The sequence below is a fragment of the Callorhinus ursinus genome, unplaced genomic scaffold (assembly GCF_003265705.2).
Source record: "Callorhinus ursinus isolate GAN/ISIS: 27379988/994484 unplaced genomic scaffold, GSC_fseal_2.0 scaffold25, whole genome shotgun sequence".
In the NCBI taxonomy this organism is placed as follows: Eukaryota; Metazoa; Chordata; class Mammalia; order Carnivora; family Otariidae; genus Callorhinus; species Callorhinus ursinus.
Genome location: NW_027397087.1, coordinates 28,889,829 through 28,909,672, shown reverse-complemented (window position 1 = coordinate 28,909,672; position 19,844 = coordinate 28,889,829). Strand labels below are relative to the sequence as shown.

The following is a 19,844-nucleotide window of genomic DNA, read 5'->3' as shown; positions in this document are numbered from 1 at the left end:
TGAAACACTTGCTTCTTACAGAGTGCTGGTGAGGCTATCAATTTGAAATAAGATGAACTATGAAGTACAGTACTAAAGTGCTATGCAAGTATGTAGTGGTATTTCAGTTTCCGATATTAATTGATTAATAAAATAAACTTTACAGGTTTTCAAAAGATCACCTGATTTCTTTTTAGTTCCCATGTTTTTATTTTTAACAGTGACCTTGATTGTTCAGAATCCAGTATATGTAAGTTGTCTTTCTCCATGGTATTTTTTCTTGTCATATTTTTAGTTTCCACCTATTTCTTTGAATTGTCTTCCTCCTGTGATAAAAATGGTAAAAGTAGATACATTTTTACCTTTTATTGTCTTTTATTTTGTGTAATAAAAATGAAATGAGGTGCATATTGTTCAGATCTTTAAAATAACATTGAGATGTGATACCTTTGAAAGTTTAATTTCATCCAGTTTACAATTCATATATTGTTCATGCATTCTATATTGTGTTGACTTCAAGCAGAAGTAGAAAAGTATGGTAATGGAGGAGAAAAAAAATGTACTTTCTAAGTTGTATTCTCTGATATTCTCTCATACTTGCATTCATTTTCTTGGAATGTGCAGTTAGGTTTTCTTTTATATCATCTTTTTAATTGCAGTTAGAACCTTAAAAAGCTAGATATAAACATAAAATGAATTAAAAACTCATTTTATGGCTCCATTTCCTGAATTGCTTATATACTGCAGCTTAGACTATACCTGAATAGTGGAAACATTCTGTAGTGCTTGATATGATATGACCATAACTTTAATGAAGGAAAGAACCCATTACTTTAAAAAATGTATAGGAGTATAATCTACTAATGTGGAAACACAGCAGGGGGTCTTACTTTAGTTTACATTTTAAATTGAGCATTAGCTTCCTTGAAATGGGTCATGTTTGATGTTAGGTCATAGCTGTCAGAATAGCAAGCATTCCCTTGGAACAGGTGATTTCTCATGAACCTAATGTGGAAAAATTTTTATGTAATATAGTCTATCATTTTAAGATTCTCTGTGGCCTATAAAATTTCCTTAAAATCAGGCATGTTTACATTGTCAGGGTTTTTGTTTTGTTTTGTTTTGCCTGTAAAATAGGTAGGTCTGAATTTAGTTTTTTTCCCTAAGCATACAAAAATGACTGGAAAACCAAGATGTAAAATTTTATCTCTTGAGATAGGAGTTTTAAGAAGGTATTAAGAACAAATAAACTTAACTTGGGGCTTGGTATTTTCCATGGGTGTTTTTTGTTTGTTTGGTTTTATTTTTAAGTAGCAAGGTAAATCTGTCAAATTAACAAGAGTTTAGCAGACAGTAAACCTCCCACCCCCATTTGGAATCTACCGAATGTACTGCAGTTTTAAAATACAGTAGTAGTATGCCAGCATGGAATTAAAACAGCTGCCTAGTGCTCATCATCTAATGCTGTGATTTTGGTTTTCTGTTGCATGTACTCATGTGTGTCCAAATGTTTCATTTCTTACCCCATGCATTTCATTTTATTAATGGTATTCACAATATCTAATTCACGGCTTCAAATACCAGATATGTCCTCTCTTGACTGGTTTACTCAGTATCTCCACGAGGATGCTTAAAAGACAGTACTCAAAACCATACTCCTGATTTCAGTTCCTTGTTTTCCAAAAGTGTTCTTCCTGTCTCAGTAAATGCCAACCACATTTTAAGTACATTTCTAGTCAACTTTGACTTCTCTCGTATTCGCACATCTGATCAGTCAACAAATCCTGTCAGCTCTACCTTTCAAACGCATTTGGAATCTGACCATTTCTCACTACCTCCGCTGTTAATGCTGTGGTCTGAGCCACCATCATTTCTCATCTGAATTACTGCAGTACTGCTGTTCCTGTCTAGTTCACCACTCAGCAATCAGAGTCTGCCTTTTAAAACATGAGTCAGATCATATTGTACCTCTGTTCAAAGCCTTCTAATGGTGCTTCCCATTTCCCTCAGAGTAAAATCTAAAGGACTTGCAGTGGCCTGCAAGGCCCTGTATGATCTGGTTTCCAGCCAACTTTCTAATGTCTCCTACCACTTGTGCATGCACGCTTTGTTCCAGCCACAGTGGCCTCCTTTAACCTGCCTTAGAGCCTCTACACTAGTTTTTTCTGAGGGGACACTGTTTCTGTATGGCACCTTCCCTAACTTCGTCTACATCTCTGCTCACTTGTACCTTATCCAAGACCTTCGCAAACCAGCCTATATAAAATAGTAATCCCAGACTGCTTTATTTTTCTCTATAGTACTTTCCTGTTGTATTAATTTTTGTATTTATTAGTGCCCCTCTCCCCCAGCTAGAAAATAAACTCTGTGAGATCAGGGACTTAGTTTTGTTAACTGATATATCCCTAGCACAAGGAACAATACCTGGTATCTAGTAGGTGCATTTGTTAAATAATGTTTAGGAAAATGATACCATTCAGATGTTGGATTACTAAAAATAAAATTACTCTGAACGGTTTTCTGAGCCCTTTTAAACGTCAATGCATCATTTTTGTTTTCAGATTGGGACAGTGCAACTTTAAGTAATGAGTCACTCTTGGACACTGTGTCTAGATTTGTTCTTGCAGCACTTCTGAAACACACAAATTTACTTAGCCAAGCATGTGGAGAAAGCCGGCAAGTAACTTAAAACTATCCTCAGACAAACATTTGCTCTCATGATGTTAGAAATTAGGTAACTTTTCTATTTTGGTTCTTTATTTAGATATCAACCTGGTAAAAGCTTATCAGAAGTGTACCGTTGTGTGTACAAAGTTCGAAGTCGTTTACTTGCTTGCAAGAACCTTGAACTTATTCAGACCAGGTCATCATCACGAGACAGATGGGTAAAGTTGGAAATCAGTTAATTTCTGTTTTTCTGCAAGCTGTGAGAGATAGCTCCATATTGGTTTATGTGAGGAAAAAAAAATGTGCTTTGATTATTGCAGATGTTCAATAAATATTGAGTACATACTTCTTTATATAGTTAAAAAATTGGACGAGTAAAGAATTTGGTATTTATTTAACCCACATTTATCAAGTGATATGGCTGCTAAGAAAATTTGTATATTCATAGGCTGTATAAGTAATAACAAATTGCATTGTGCAAAGCATATGAAATATTATTCCTTTATTTTATGCTGATTAGACCATATTTGAATTATCCTGTTTGGGACATTAACAAAAGCTACCTTGGATTGCTGAAAGGTCTGAAAGTCACATTATATAAGAACTGGAAGTGTCAAAAATGTTTAGCCTAGGGAATTGAAAAAGGGAGTCACTTGATAGCTGCCTTAAAAATAAAGCTTCCCTGTAGCAGAGGAAATAAGTGTGTTTCTTGTTCCAGAGGGCGTAGGTAGCACCTAAGGGTCACAACTGAATGGAGAATCACTGTTAGCTGAATATAAGGAAGAGAACCTTCTCATAATTAGAGTTGTCTACCACTGGTGGTTAAGATTGAAACTTTTTCTTAAGACTGCTCCAGAAGTGGGATGCTTGAGTGGTTCAGTCAGTTAAGTCCGATTCTTGGTATCAGCTCAGGTCTTGATCTCAGGGTCATGAGATTGAGCCCAGCATAGGGCTTCACACAGGGCATGGAGCCTGCTTGGGATTCTCTCTCCCTCCTCCCCCTCCCGCCCCTCACCCTGCTTGCGCTCTCGCGCATGCTCTCTCTCTCTCTCTAGAAAAAGAAAAAAAGGAATGCTCCAGAAGTTTTTCTTGCAACAAAAATAGGTGATTTCTAAAGTGCTTGGTAATCCTGATAATATGATCCTTTAATTACAAGCCTGGATTATACATCACCTTCAGAAATGCTTACTTTAAAACTTTATACGTTAGATGCTTTGTACTGTTATTGAGATCTTAGATTTTAAAAACCAAAGTCTATCTCTGCATTTGTATCATAATATTCTTTTGGCATGCACTGATTTAGTATTTGTGGATCTATTTGTTAGTGATCTTGAAAGTCCATGAAATGTATTAATTTACCATTTTGTTGTGGCCCAGATTTGAAACTTCATATTATGGGGATAAGTGACTTACACATTGTATGAGTCTGACTGACTGCTCAGTATCCCCATCTGTATGAAATTCTTAAGTTATTTACTGGCTGTCAGTCACAAAATAACTTTTTTTTTTAATTTATTTATTTATTTGTCAGAGAGAGCGGCAGGCAGAGGGAGAAGCAGGCTTCCCGCTGAGCAAGGAGCCCGATGTGGGACTCAATCCCAGGACCCTGGGATCATGACCTGAGCTGAAGGCAGACGCTTAGCTGACTGAGCCACCGAGGCATCCCAATGACAAAATAACTTTTATTATGCATTAAATAAAAATTTTCACTTGTACTTTATACTAAAATTTGTGGGGGAGATGATATATACTATGATGGTATTTGTGAGGCTCTTAATATCTGTTGCAAGGACTCTGTCCTCTAGATGACTGCTAGGTAGCTTAACCACTGTGGGAAATAATACTAATTTCTAATTTTTTATTTTTCAGGGGAAAGCAAAGTAAAGAAAAAATTTTTAAATTAAAAAAAATGAAAAACAATACTGTTTGTATAACTGAAATTTGCTAAGAGAGAGAGCTTAAATGTTCTCACCAAAAAAAAAAAAAGTAAAAAAAAATACTGTTTTAAATTAGAATTGTTAAACATTTATACAGAGTAATAATAACATATACAGCCTGAGGGAGACTGGATGGTATAAAAATTCATGTTCTTAAATTACCTTTTATGCTTGGTTTTACAGTCAACTCATTTTAAGTTGCAGCTCTGTAGTTTAAAGCTGAATAGCAATATAAATTTGAATCAACTTATAACATGACATTCTAATCAAATACTGAGGATAGGAGGGCATATAGGTGTCTCTATACATATTTTGTGTACATACATTCTTTCTAACCTTTTCAGACTTATCCAGTGTATCTTTTGGGTTTTTGTAGTAAAATTCATGTGTTATTGATATTAACAGTATTTTCCATGATAAAGAAGTCAAGGTTTTAATAAAATTTTCCGAGTTTTTGAAAAAAATATTCAGTGTAGCTTTGACTGTTTCTTTAAGGTCTCGGAAAACCAAGACTCTGCAGATGTTGATCCTCAGGAGCATTCATTTACCCGGACCATTGATGAAGAAGCTGAAATGGAAGAACAGGCTGAGCGAGACCGGGAGGAGGGGCATCCTGAGCCAGAGGATGAAGAAGAAGAACGGGAACATGAAGTGATGACAGCCGGCAGTGAGTACACCCTTCTTACTTCACAGATACACATTGTGGCATTCTTCGTGTCAGGGGAACTGACTGGAGAAGAGAAAGGCAAAAATTTCTCTACGGGTTTTCTAAAAGGATCTAATATTCTACTGGTGATCTCAATTTACATTAGCTAATGTTTCAGCTCTTAAAACTGTGCTAGTTCCATTTTGAAGCTATTGGATTGCATGTTTGGGGCTGAAAAACTCTGAAAGCAGGCTTTTAGAAATAGTAACTGTTCCACTGAGTCTTATGTATGACATGATGCCCATGAGTGATTGGATATTGTCATTCAGAGTTTGTTTTCGAGGGTACCAGTTTGTCCATAGGCCTGGCCAACCTCTGTGTGGTGAGGAAGAGAGCCCTTTCTGCACTTATTAGGAGAGCCTAGTTATTTTTCACATGTTACACTTAAAATTATAAATTTTACCCACTGACTACAGCCATGGTCAGTAGAGAGCAAGAATATACATGAGAATACCATTGGCTGGGTGAATAACACTTTTAATACTTGTATATTCCAAGGCAACAGATAATTTTTAAAGGTAATCATTTAGGTGTTTAAAAGGAAATATCAATGTTTTTAAACACTTGTTAGTATCTTTTGAGTGATTTGGCTATTTCAAGTTAAAATGTTTATTCACTTTGTAGACTAAAATATTATGGCTAGCTTTGCATTTGTATTAGGATTGTCTGTATATATCAATTTGATACTTATTTTGTTATCAGTTTATTTGTGTTCTGCATACTTCTAAAATGATTTGGAGGTGGCCCCCAAACCAAAAACCATTAAAAAAAAAAAAAAGAGGAAAAAGGGGATTGGAGATGGGGAGGGAGAATAATTATATTTTAAAAACCTAGGCTGAAGGAACTTTTGCAGTTAAACTTAAAACTTAGTTTAGAAATTCTGGAAAGCAAAGTCCAAAGGGGAAAACACAGTAACAAAATATAACCCTCAGTTATAGTAAAAGAAAGCGTAATAGTTGTCCAGGGAGTAGTAATTTTTAAACCAGCTGTGGTTTCTGAGCACCTGTATTACCTGCTGGGCACTGGGTGAAATCCTTCTCATAGATTAGCTGATAATCCTCACAACAGTCTAATGAGATGCACACTAGTCCTTACCCTTTTGTGTGGGCAAACTGAGGTTTAAGGAGGCAAAATTATGTGCCTAGGGCCACCGTTAGTAGCAGCTGGAATTAGAGTGAGATATGCCCAAAATTCCAGTGACCATTCTCTTAATTACTTTAACTGATTTCCAGCTTTGTACTCTTGAGTTTGTTGCTGTGATTTTTGCAGAAAATAAGAGACTTTAAAGAGCATATGAAAACATTGCTATAATAATTCTATAAAATATACATATAAAATCCATTTTTAAAGTTTGTACTTCAGTATTAAGAGATGAATCTAGTATTTTACCAACTTTTCTGCTTGGATTCCCAATAAGAATACTGTTTTCACTCAAAATTTGAGCAAAAAATTCCTTTCCTATTGTGAAGTATCTACCACTGCATCAGAACCTTATTAAACTCAGTGACTTTACACTTGTGAATCGGGAAGGGCTGGTATCAGACATTCTTGGTGATGCCACTTGACTCTGGAGGCAATCTTGGCTGTGTATTATAACCATGTTCAGTTTCAGCAAAGAACTTTAGTGGTTGTACTTTTTGTGTTTGAGATACAGCAAAGTGTAGATGTCAGGAATTATATAGACTTTAGAAGGGGAAAGGGGGCTTTTCATAACTAATGCAACTTAAATTTTATGTTTCTTTTGTAACCTGACATTTGCCATACCAAGGTTACGAACATCTCAGAACTAACACAGTTATTTTTATCTAACCCTGTAGTTTTGAAACTTTAGTGGACCTCAAAATCACGTAGAAGATCTGTTAAAACACAGATTGCTGGCCCCATGCCTATAGTTTCTGATTCAGAAAGTCTGGGATGAGCCCAGTAATTTGCATTTCTAACAAGTACCCAGATAATGTTGATGTTTCTGGTCTGGGGCCACACTTTGGAAAGCACTGATCTAACTCATTAATAAGAGTAGAAATAGAATAAATCAAATCTAAATTCTGTAAAGGCATAGGTATTTCCTATTGTAATTTTTGGTGAAGTTTAATATTTTACATGTATTTAATATAATTTTAACTTAGTAACTATCGGTATTTAATGTCTAAAAAATAATTTTTCCCTCTTTCAATAAGTTTTTGATCCAAACTTTATGACTATTTTTATTGTTATTTTCTTTGCTCTTCTCTCCCCATGTGTTAAGACCTTGTTTTTGTGTTGCATGTTACAGAAATCTTTCAGTGTTTCCTCTCAGCCCGTGAAGTAGCTCGTAGCCGAGATCGAGATAGAATGAACAGTGGGGCAGGGTCTGGGGCTCGAGCTGATGATCCACCTCCTCAGTCTCAGCAAGAGCGAAGGGTCAGCACAGACCTTCCTGAGGGTCAGGATGTATACACTGCTGCCTGCAACTCTGTGATCCATCGGTGTGCCCTGTTAATATTAGGAGTAAGTCCTGTGATTGATGAGCTTCAGAAGCGAAAGGAAGAAGGACAGTTGCAGCAGCCTTCAACAAGTGCCTCTGAAGGGGGTGGACTTATGACCAGGTGGGACTGACTAGAAACTTAAAATATTACTTGACCCCCTTTGTTACTTTATGCATTGAAATACTTTATTCTCAAAGATGTGGTGATCTTCTGAAATTAATACAGACGCGGAGGAGGAAATACAAGTTGAGTAGGGTGAAATAATGTATTAATGTATTAAAGTAATGTAAAGAGTGACACTGATTCAGCCTGGAACATACATTTCTGATTAAACGAGGCACAATTTTTCATACATATAAACAACAGCAGTTGACAAACATATGAAGTTATTTGCAGCATCTCTGTACTGTAGTGGTATGCAGATTATTTTGGTGTAATTATAAAGGGCTTTGTGCTTACACAAGAGTCAGGATTTCCCATTGACAGATATAATTACTCCTCACTGTATGTGTGTATTATCTCTATGCTGCTAATTCCATTCAATTTTATGTTCACTAACAATCCCAAATTGAAAAACTTTTCTTTGTGCATATGAGACAGGAGTGAAAGTCTTACTGCAGAGAGCCGGCTAGTCCACGCGAGTCCAAATTACAGACTGATCAAATCAAGGAGTGAATCTGATTTGTCTCAGCCTGAATCAGATGAAGAGGGTTACGCACTGGTAGGTATACCTAGATTCAGTAAAGAGGGATTTTTGTTTTCAGGGTATAGATACATAAGACTTTGGTGACAGTAAGTAATATATGTTTGTCTTAGACATATAAGAGCTTTTTAAAAAAGAACTTTTAAGGGGCACTGGGTGGCTTAGTCGTTAAGCATATGCCTTCGGCTCAGGTCATGATCCTGCGGTCCTGGGATCCAGTCCCACATCAGGCTCCCTGCTTGGCGGGGAGCCTGTTTCTCCCTCTCCCTCTGCCTGCCGCTCTGCCTACTTGTGGTCTCTCTCTCTCTCTGTGTCAAATAAATAAATAAAATCTTATAAAATAAAGTAAAAAAGAACTTTTAAGATAAATAAGATAACTATATTGCATAGATATTTACCACCTATATGTTAATGACTCTCAGATTTCTGTCTTTAGCTCTGACTTCTTCCTAAACTCCAAATTCATATATCTGACTTCTTGATGGACAATCCACCTGAACAAGTGAGGTTACCCCAATCTTTTTTTTTTTTTAAGATTTTATTTATTTATTTGAGAGAGAGAGAGAGCATGAGACGGGGGAGGGTCAGAGGGAGAAGCAGACTCCCCGCCGAGCAGGGAGCCCGATGCGGGACTCAATCCCGGGACTCCAGGATCATGACCTCAGCCGAAGGCAGTCACCCAACCAACTGAGCCACCCAGGCGTCCCGAGGTTACCCCAATCTTAACCTATCCAAAAATAAATTGATCTTTCTCTCAAATCTTCTTGTCTTTTATTCCCTTAGTAGGTGGTATTATTAACTACCCAGGATTCATCCTTTTCTTTTCCTTATTTTCTCATCTTTGCAAGCTCCCACACTCCCTATACTTCAATTAGTCAAGTCTTGAAAATTTTACCCTTAATATATTTCTAATATGTCCTTTCCATCCCTTTTGCCACTGTTCTGTTTCAAATTTTCCTTCTCTTCTGCTTGAACTAGTTCAGAAGCCTCCAAACCTCTTGTTTTGTGCCCATCGTATTGTGCACATATTTCACACGTCTGTTTATATCTCCTCTACTTAAAATTTTTCAGTAGCTCTCAGTTACCTACCCAAAAAGTTTCAGGACCTGGACTACAGACAAGATGGTCATTTACCTAAGAAGTAGGAAGTAAAGTATGCTATAGTGTGACAGGTAAATTATAGTGTGAAAACTGTCTAAGAGATTCCTTCTATTTGAGTAGCTTTGGACTTGGAGTTCACAGCTGGATTTTTAGTTTTACTGTTCCTCTATCTTGTACGTGAATAAACTATATGTGTTACTTGACTTCTCTGGGCCTTAGTGTTCCAGAGAATTGTGTGATAGGAGATTATTAGTGCCTGTTGTATTGATGGCAATGTGTGAGACTTGGCTTCTGGCCTTGATTCTACTTCTGAAGAGCTGTGAGACTGTGGTCATGTCACACAACAGCTCAAACAGAAACTCTCGTTTTTTGGACTGAGTGGTACATAAGCTCCATTTTTAGCTCTGAAATTTCTCTGTTGTGTGAATTGAGATGATAGATATGAAAATATTTTTGAAAGATATAACGTGCTACATGAACAGAAAGCTGTTGTTTAAAAGAAACTTCTAAGCATAAAAGATTCCTCCTCTGAGGAAAGCTCAACAGTGTCTTTAAGCAGGTTTCATTGTATCATGATGTTTTTATTTGTTTTCTTCCTTTTATTCTTTATTATCATTTGTATCTCTGTTCTCCCAGTTCATGTTCCCAGTCTTACAGTCTCTGAGATGTCTCTCTGTTTATTTTTCCAATCTGATCAGTATCCTTACCTAGTCTCCCTACCCTGTCAAAAATAACACAGATCATGTCACTTCTCTTCTCAAAACTTCCAGTGACTTCACTTTTTCTTAGCTTAGAAGCCTTACAAGGGCCTACAAGACTACATTTGCTGGCCCCACTATCACTCTGAGCTCTTCTCTCCTGTCCTTCATGATTGATGATTCTCCTTCTGCCATACTGGCCTCTTGGCTTTTTTGTGAACATACCACACAACTTCCCCTTAGGGCCTTTACCCAGCTGTTTCTTCCCACTAGAATACTGTTGTCTGCCTGGCTAATTCCCTCACTTCAACTTTTCATTCTGATGTTACTTTTTCGGTGAGGCCACTCCTGACCCCTCTGTTTGTAATTGCAGTTTGCCCTCCTTTTCACATATTCATTCCCTGTGCACGTTGCCTTGTGGGGTTTGTTTGTGTTTTTGTTTTCTCCCCCACAGGACCTAACATAATTTACTTATTTATTATATTGGTTTATCAGTTTCTGTTAGCCTACACTAGAATATAAGCTCCTTGAGGACAGGAGTTTTGCTGTTTTATTTACTGCTGTATTGCAAGCACGTATAGTGCCTGGCACATAGTAGGCAGTCACTAAATTGTTTTGTTCTGTTTTGTTTTTAATGACTGAATTGCCGTCTGATCTACTTTGGTAAAATTTCCGTGCCCGTTCTGTCTTTTCTACTCTTTAATTCAGGTCTTTGTTATTTTGCCTGGACTGGTAGTTTTCAAACTGATCTCCCTACTTTTTTTCAGTTCCTCTCCTTAGACGTTGTTCCTAGAGTTAGAGCTCTTGAAAATACACGCAGGAACAACACCTTTGCTGTCATGCTACCTTCTATTCAGAAAACTCAGTGACTCTGCACTGCCTACCCAGAAATTAGAGATTCTGGAAAATGTTTCCTACTTGCCTCTGGAGCCAGTTACCCCTGTGGTAATCTGCATTTTTGGCATGGTAGTCTACCTGCCAGACCCTAAACATACCTCTTGAGCTTTTGCGCAAGCACTGTTTGTCTTAAATGTTCTTCTCCTGGGCTTTGTTGATGGGGGTCCTATCTCTCTCTTAAGAACTGGCCAAAATGTCAACTCTTCCAGAAAGCTTTCCAAGATAACGTTACTCACAGTGAGTCTCCAGTTATTTCTGTGGCAGTTTGTTAGTACCTCTAATGAACCACTAATGGGTTGTCTCACGTCGGACTTATTTATGTATTATTAATATTTCTTTCCAGTAGACCTCTTAGAAGATCTTGGTTTGGCGTGCCTGGGTGGCTCAGTCGTTAAGCGTCTGCCTTCGGCTTAGGTCATGATCCCAGGGTCCTGGGATCGAGCCCCGCGTCAGGCTCCCTGCTCCGCAGGAAGCCTGCTTCTCCCTCTCCCTCTGCCTGCTGCTCTACCTATCTGTGCTCTCTCTCTCTCTCTCTCTACATCTCGTCAAATAAATAAATAAAATCTTTAAAAAAAAAAAAAGATCTTGGTTTATTGTGTTGCCCTGATCTTTTATAATATGCCAAGCATACTGTAAAAGATTGATAATTCATTTCCATTGAAATGAAAAGATAAAAAATGAGGAGAGATGTAGTTAGAGCAACATACTTTTAGAAAACAATGCAATCTGACTGAGTCACAATAGGCTTATGATTTACTGTTGATCTTCACCTGGGGCAAGACATTTAACTTTTCTGAGCCCTTGCTTCTTTATCTTTGAAATGGGGAATAAAACTACCTGCTATACTGACCGAAATGGGGAATAAAACTACCTGCTATACTGACCTCAGCTGGGTTGTTGTGGAGCACAAATTTGATAATACAATTTAAAACATTGTGAAAATTATGTTTTCAAAACAATAGAAAGATCAATGGAGGTGGTTTGAACTTCAGATTTAATTGCTAAGATTGTACATTTAGTTTCCATACAATTTTTAAAAGATTAATAAACACATTTTTGAAAAGGTTTGCTCCTGATCATCTTTCGTTATGGAATGTTTAGAAAGATAGTGTTGTAAGAGGTTGGAAAGTCTAGAACCAGAGCAGATTCTTTTGCAGATGAAAGGAAACCTGGGCTAAGGCTTCAGTTTTAGAGAGCCTGGTATAGATGAAGAGGAGCAAGCTGGGGGCAGTTTGGGTTTTTCCAGTTAAAATATATTATCCTTTTGTCTGAGGTCATTTAGGATTATCATTCATATCCTTGATATCTAGTAGTATTTCATTTATTCTGAATTGTGAATGAATGAAATGGTTTCTTAAAATAACTGAAGTTAACCAGCTTAATGCTAAGTCTTTATCCTTCTTTTATTTATGTTTTTTAAAGATTTATTTATTTTATTTTAGAAAGAAAGTGAGTGAGCATGAGTGGGTGGGGCAGAGGGAGAGGGAGAAAGAATCTCAAGCAGACTACACTCAGTGTGTAGGCCGGTGCAGGGCTCAGTCTCATGACCTGAGATCATGAGCCAAAACCAAGAGTCAGAAGCTTAACTGACTGGGCCACCCAGGCTCCCCATCTTTATCCTTCTTTTATAAAAAGTGTTACATGATACATAAATCTTCTTTTCTGGCTTAGTAAACAGAAAAACCTCAGCAAACAGTTAATTAAACCTCAGTTTAACTGACTGACAGTTGTCATACTTGCCAACATTTTGTACTACAGTCTCTTAATTTATTCCTTCTCCCCCTTATTTCACAGAAGATTTGTTTTAGTGTAGAAAAATAATTTATCAAGGTATAAATTAGATTAATGAATTAGGGCTGAAAGAAGCTGAGAGATAAAGCCCTGGGTAAGATTTGTATACCTCAGCACATATCCTGTGATGTCCTGCTGAAGGTGAGCCACCAAACAGGAAAAGCATGATTTACATGATTCAGTGTCTAAAAAGATATGTACAGACCAATTGTTCAAGGGAAACACAGATAATTCTGGTTCTGAGGCCTGAGATAAAACTCCTTCCATGAGCCTTCATGATAGAGGTACTGTGTGATAAAAATGTTTATTGCATGACACAGTGATATCTTTGGGAACTATTGTGACATTTGGTGTTTTGTCCAGTGCCAAATGGCCTGACACTATACTTATTTTTGGTGTATATGTGTGTGTAAGACAGAATGTGTTTCTCTACAATGTAGGTACATGTGTCTGTGTGTAACCAGGTAAAAATTTTCTATAATGGCATTTCCTAAATGAGTCTGTTTTGTCATTTCTGCAACCTTTCTTCTTTGCCACCAATTTTTTTTTTATTGTATGTTAGAGTATGAATGAAATTCCTAAGACTATAATGTCAAGTCTGCGTGAAAATAAGCCACCTATGGTTTATGTTTGGTTGGCTGTATGAGCAGAGCAGATAGTTGTCTACACCCGCTCCCCAGCAGAAACAGAAGGCTTCCTGAAAGCCTTCACTGTTTTTATTGAGCTGTATACAGTTTCACCAGTTTGAGATTTTTATCTTTAACAGGCTTTTAAAAACATTTAAAAATCTTTTAAAATACTGCTAGAAGGTTGAGGACTGTTATTTTTCTGTTAGTGTGGATTCATCAGATTCTTCTCCTCTTAACACTTAGCCAAGACTAGTGGAGCTTTTGAAAAGAACATAAAGTGAGAATAGAACAAGTAATAATTTTTGAAAATGGGACTTTACCGCAGGGGGCTTTAGACATCTAGAGGGTATTAATAAGGTCATAATGTGTTTGGAAAATAAAAGACAAAGATTCCAAAGAAGAAAAGGTGGTAACAAAGAAAAACTTATGCTACTTTGCAGTGTTAGTGTATACCTTGACTTTGTGTTTTAGTATCTCAGGATTATGTACCTAGGCTTTCTTAGAGGTGTTTTCAGTGGGTTTTTAGAGGCTTTGTATTGTTAGTCTGACTTGACTTGTGAATAAGTAGCACATTGCTATAATTATATTTTTATTCTAATATTGTATTAAATCTTAATCTTAAAGCACTTTTCACAACTAAATTTTATTACTTATTTTTAACTCAATAGAGTGGAAGACGAAATGTTGATTTGGATTTGGCATCATCTCATAGAAAGAGAGGTAAGTGTTAAAAAATTAAAAATCTGGTTAAATGAAGTAGCTGTTTTCATTTCTGATGTATTTAGATATGATTGTCGTTGAAGCATTATTGCAGAAGCAAATTTAGAAACATCTTAATTGGAAGACTTAAAAGGAAGATCATTTTCTTTAAAATCTATACCCTTTTAAAATCTAGAAATGTCTAGGAGTTAATAATCTGTTTTGTTTCTCATTTGTCATGTGTTTTAACTTTGTAATAAGTCCTGTGGAACTCCAGAAGCAATGCTTTATATTATGGGGGGTTATGTACATGATTTGCCATGTTTTAGTTCACTGGTATAGTTGCCATAGTTTAAAAGGTGTTTCAGGGAGAACTCTCCTCCATTCACTCTCCTGCGTACCCATGCATACTTTCAGCAAGTTTCCACTTCTTTTTGCACTCTTTGCCTCATAAGATAAAGCATGTAAGGCATGAACTTAGGATTTCTGGGGAGAAATTTTCCCATGAGGAACAATTTTAGAGTGTCATCGAGAGTTAAGCTTGTTTGTTAGAAGCTCTATCTCAGTGAATAATATAGTTAACTCTTGGTTATATATACAGATGTATGGAAAGGACAGCAGTTTCAGAGAATCTGAATTCAAGGAAAACTAAAAACTCTCCAAATATTGTTCTCTATTAACTGGCACTTTAATTGAACCCATTTATACTGTGGTTGTGAAAATGTGAGATGTGAAGAGTTGGCACTAGTGGCAGTTTTTTAGCCTGTGGGAAAAATTTTTTCCTGTGATATTAAGTCTTCTGTACTTCAGAAGGAAACCCTTCTCTTCACAGCTTCCTTGGCAGGATGTTAGGTTCCCCCCCCCACAGGAAAAAAAAACAAGAAATGAGGGAAAACTGAGGAATGAGGAGAAGAAATGCACATACAGTTTTTTCATTTTTGTGCTTATAACTTAGAGGAAATGTTGGTACTTCTATAGAATATGACAATATTTTGTCCTTTAATTTTAATGAGAATACAGAGAATGATTTTTCTGAAATATTAGGAATAATGACTAGAACTGGTGCTTTCTTTATTGGAAAGTCTTCGGAGACTGTAACTTACCTGTTGGGTTATAACATAGCTGCTGGGTTTCTAAAAAAATTACAAGGTATCTGTATATGAAAAAAATTAAATGATGTTTAGTATAATGTGCAGCATGTACTTTATTATTTTCTAATTCTCTGAAAATTGGCAGTTCATGTGCCATAATTAGCCAGAGAATTATTTTCCTTAACCACTTGACTTAGGAATTAAATTTTTGGTTAGCTCAGGTGAGCCCTGTTGCTAAAATTTCTGGGTATATTAATGAATGCATATCATTTGGTGCTAGAGAGAAGATGATTCCAAACTTACTGAGTAGCATAAGGGATCCAGTCTATAGTGTAAGAGCCTCCTACTATACTAATTATATTTATATGTGATAGTCCATTAGCTAAAATTATTCTTTTCTCTCAAATCCTTATCTTGTTTATGGAAATATAAATGTGAGATTTAGTCTATATTACCCATGACAGCATGTGGCAAACTAATGTTTAGAATAAAACAGAAAGTGGTATCTTTATCTTTGAATTAAGCATAACCTAGAATTTGAGTGTAAGTAACTTGGGAGGAATTACTCTAATACTTTAGAATTACTCTCCTAGAGTTACTACCTGTTCAGTTTTTTAAACTATTATCCTGTAAGTAGATGTGGCGTTTCTGTAGTTTTAGATCTAAGTAGATAAAATGAACTAAGCCATTAATCCAAATTTTATTTGTGGATAAACCACCTTCTCCAAAAAGCTCAAGGTAGTACCAAAAATCTATTAACCTGTTGGAATTTAACTTTATTTTGTGGAAAACAGAAAAGCAAATATAGGACTTCATGGAAAAAAATTTTTTTAATTACCCACTTAGGAAATTATAATAGGGAGGCAAACTAGTTATATAAGTTTTCATGATATCACTTAATATGGTACCAATTTATCTTAGTAATCATTACATTTTAATGTTCCCAGAGAAAAAAATCTGCTGATGGCTTTGTTCCTAGGAATAGGTGACTAGAAAGGAGCAGTACTATTTTAGGAAGGGCAGCAAAAATAAGTAGTTTTCAATCTCATGAATCCTAGAGCTTGTGGATTAAACAATGAAAATGTACACTTAATAGTTTTATTATGGATTTCCTTCTCTAAAAGAAACAAACATTGAAAATACATTTAGGAGAATATATTTTGAAAGGAATTTTTAAAGATCAAGTATATTCAGTGACTACCTTCTGACCATGGTGGTTTTTTTGTTTTGTTTTGCTCTTAAATAATGGTAAAATAGGCTACCCTATTTTTTCCTTATTTATTGCCAATATGGACCAGATGCCATAAGCCTCAGTATGCTTATCTTCAATTGGGCAAATGAACCCACCAAATCTGAGAACTGTTCGGGGCCTTTTAGGTATTCTGATTCTAACTTGAGCTATGAAGGACAAGCAGATGTCCAGCTAAGTGAGAATTCTTCTACATACTTGTTTACCCCTTTCCAATATTTTGAAGAGGAAGTGTAAACTTTTTCCCTCACATAGCTTTTGTAATTATTAGCCTCAGTGGTCTTGAGTTATTAAAAACCTAATAAGAAAAATTGGAGAGAGATAAGTGTCTAATTTTGTCCCATTTACTGAAATTAAATGGCTGTATCAATAACAGCTAATGGTTGTCTACACATTTCAGCTGCCCTTATTGTGCTTCCAAAGACTTACTCCTCCTTGGGAGTGCCTGGTGCCTATAGTTTCAGTATGTGGCATTGGAGATACTAGGATTCATGCTTTCATAGTTGGGCCAAGTAAGTGCATATAGGAAGGAGAAGAGCAAAGTGAGCAAATAAATTTAGCTCTGTCAACTTGCTCAGCTCTTTAGAGGCATGGAAGCTAAATTCTAAAACCAAAAAAAGTCATAAATTACTTTAAAAAGAGATAGGTGAAACACATTTCTGCTTAGCACCTCAGAGATAATATGACATTTGCATTCTTTAAACACCTTTAAACTGCTTATATATGCCAGTCATTGTTCTGATCACGTAAAACATATTAACACATTTAATTCTTATAGCAGCTTGTCAGAATTTTTGACAAACCCTGTTAAATGTGTCGGTACTTTGGTACTTTGATAAATACTTAGAAGACTTGCTATAGTTGTGTAGAACTGAGGTCATCCTTCACTGAAAGATACCTTTTTGCAGATACTTTAGTTTTCATAGTTAAGCTGAAGCTGATGCAGTGAAAAATGGTGCGGATACCAAAGCAACAATTTAAGAAGCAACATCAGGAATCTTCTTAGTTAAAATATTATACGGTTTGGTTTTTTTATTCCCAAGGTCTTTAAATAAAGTGTTAGGGTTTTACAGCTATAATAATACTGGAAACATTTATCAGCATGTGTGTTTCATGGTATGACATGTATGGGTGAAATGCTGTTGTAACTATGCATTTCAAATTAGATTATATAAAGAAGAGCAAATGTAAATGTTGTCTCCTGTATCAAATTTCTCCTTTTGTCTTCTGATTCTTGTGTGGTAGTGTATTTACTCCTTTTTGGCCAGTTGAGCCCCAGAAAAAAGAAGAGCTTCAAGCAAGTACATGATGGCATGTTTAATTTTTTTCCCCTTTTAGCTTGCCTACATATTTTATGATGTATAAAGTATGTATTGCAGCTCTGCCATGTTCATTTTGAAAATTCCATTTAAGAACCAAAGTTGTAAGGACAAGTAAACAATCTCAAAATTTTCCTGGACTTTATATTTTCTTTTTATAGTAGATGACTCTGAATTAATACTTAGAACTGGCTTAGTCACAATTACTTTATAGAAGCTTTTGTTGTTCTTTTCAGACACAGTATTTCCTATATTCAGATTAAACAAAATCGAACAAACCAAAGTTATCAGGTTGTTACAAGTTTTTTAAAGACTAAGAGTTCTTTCATCTCTCATTTCCATAATGTAAGTTTTTTTATTTTTTATTTTTATTTTATTTATTTAAAGATTTTATTTATTTGAGAGAGAGAGAATGAGAGATAGAGAGCATGAGAGAGAAGAGGGTCAGAGGGAGAAGCAGACTCCCTGCCGAGCAGGGAGCCTGATGCAGGACTCGATCCCGGGACTCCAGGATCATGACCTGAGCCGAAGGCAGTTGCTCAACCAGCTGAGCCACCCAGGCACCCTAAGTTTTTGTTTTAAAGTATTTTTTATGTCAGCCTAAATATTTGGGTTACAGTTATTTTATTTATTTATCCTAATGCTTTCATACCATGTTTTTCTTGTTCTTTCTTTTAGTCATACAAAGTTTTGTTTGGGTCTTATACCTAATAAATTGCATCTTTTACATTGGGGTCAGCAAAGTATGCCTAGTGAGCCAAGTTTGATCTGCTACCTTTTTTTGTAAGTAAGGTTTTCTTGGAACACAGCCACACACTCATTTGTTTATATATTGTCTATGACCGCTTTCCTACTACAAGAGCAAAGTTGAGTGGTTGTAGCACAGACCTTTATGACCCAGAAAAACCTAAAATATTTACTCTCTGACTCTTTATACAAAAGCTTTAGCCCCTGCTTTTAATTTACAGAGAGGATTTGAATGGGTTACCTACCCATTCCTAGAACATTTTGGGGTATATTAAAGCAGTTCACTCTGTATATTCTTCACAGTTGGACCTTTGTGTAGGCAGGCAATTGACATTTCCATGGACTAGTGACTTGTGATGTTGACTAATAACAGGAATATGTAAGATCACATCCCTCCCATAAAATTAAGGAATTAGTGTTATTAATTTAACAGGTAATTTTTTGAGTGTCTGTTTCCTCAGTTGGAAATTGAGGACTACATAATCTTCAAGGTCCCTTTTACTTCTGTGGTTCTAACACTAGCTCATTGCACAGTAATTTGTAAGTATTGGAAAACAGAAGAACTCTTTATTATGAAATTTTATTATTGAACAAAGAAGTTCAATGCAAAGAGCCAGAAACTATCATTTCTAAGTTAAGGCTATATCCAGATTCTGCATTTAGGGTGCTTAAGGAAATGGAAAATGATTATTTCTTTTTTTTTAAATTAGCTTCTGCTTTATTCTTTAAATATCATTTTTAATTTAATACATTATCCATCCTTGACATTATTCTTTGGATTTTTTTACTCTTTTCTATTTTATGTGAAAAAATACTCAGCTATACAGTTTGGGGAATTTTTCAGATTGATTATTTTTTATGCTCAGTAAAACTGAAAATTCAGCATTTTTTAATCTTAAGAATTCTTGCTGAAACATGGAAGGCAGATAAACCATATATTCGTTGCCATTTTAAATTATTCTAGTAGAATACTTAGAAATTATTTTAGTTGCTTTATAATATTAGCTGAATTTCTACATCTAATTTTGAAGTCCTAGGGTTTTACTGACACCAGTGTAGTAATTCAGAAATAGGCGTAAATATTGTATTAATTTGTTTTCTCTGTGGGCATTAGTGTTTAAGTAGTTCTCTTCCCAAATCTATTTCATCTTGTTAGCAACAAATAT

The 19,844-nt window shown here is 35.8% G+C and overlaps 1 protein-coding gene across 10 annotated transcripts in view; it reads left to right on the top strand.

Annotated features, from left to right (window-relative positions):
* HERC1 (HECT and RLD domain containing E3 ubiquitin protein ligase family member 1) overlaps positions 1-19,844 on the top strand; it is a 189,597-nt gene that overhangs the window by 86,630 nt on the left and 83,123 nt on the right. For 7 of the 10 annotated variants that reach the window (XM_073877155.1, XM_073877154.1, XM_073877157.1 and 4 more), the window contains exons 20-25: positions 2,541-2,655; positions 2,744-2,864; positions 5,079-5,250; positions 7,535-7,874; positions 8,355-8,475; positions 14,242-14,293. In XM_073877155.1, coding sequence (XP_073733256.1) covers positions 2,541-2,655; positions 2,744-2,864; positions 5,079-5,250; positions 7,535-7,874; positions 8,355-8,475; positions 14,242-14,293 — 921 coding nt within the window. The remainder of the gene's footprint in view (positions 1-2,540; positions 2,656-2,743; positions 2,865-5,078; positions 5,251-7,534; positions 7,875-8,354; positions 8,476-14,241; positions 14,294-19,844) is intronic. The other 3 variants (XM_073877161.1, XM_073877160.1, XM_073877158.1) reach the window with 1 other exon arrangement.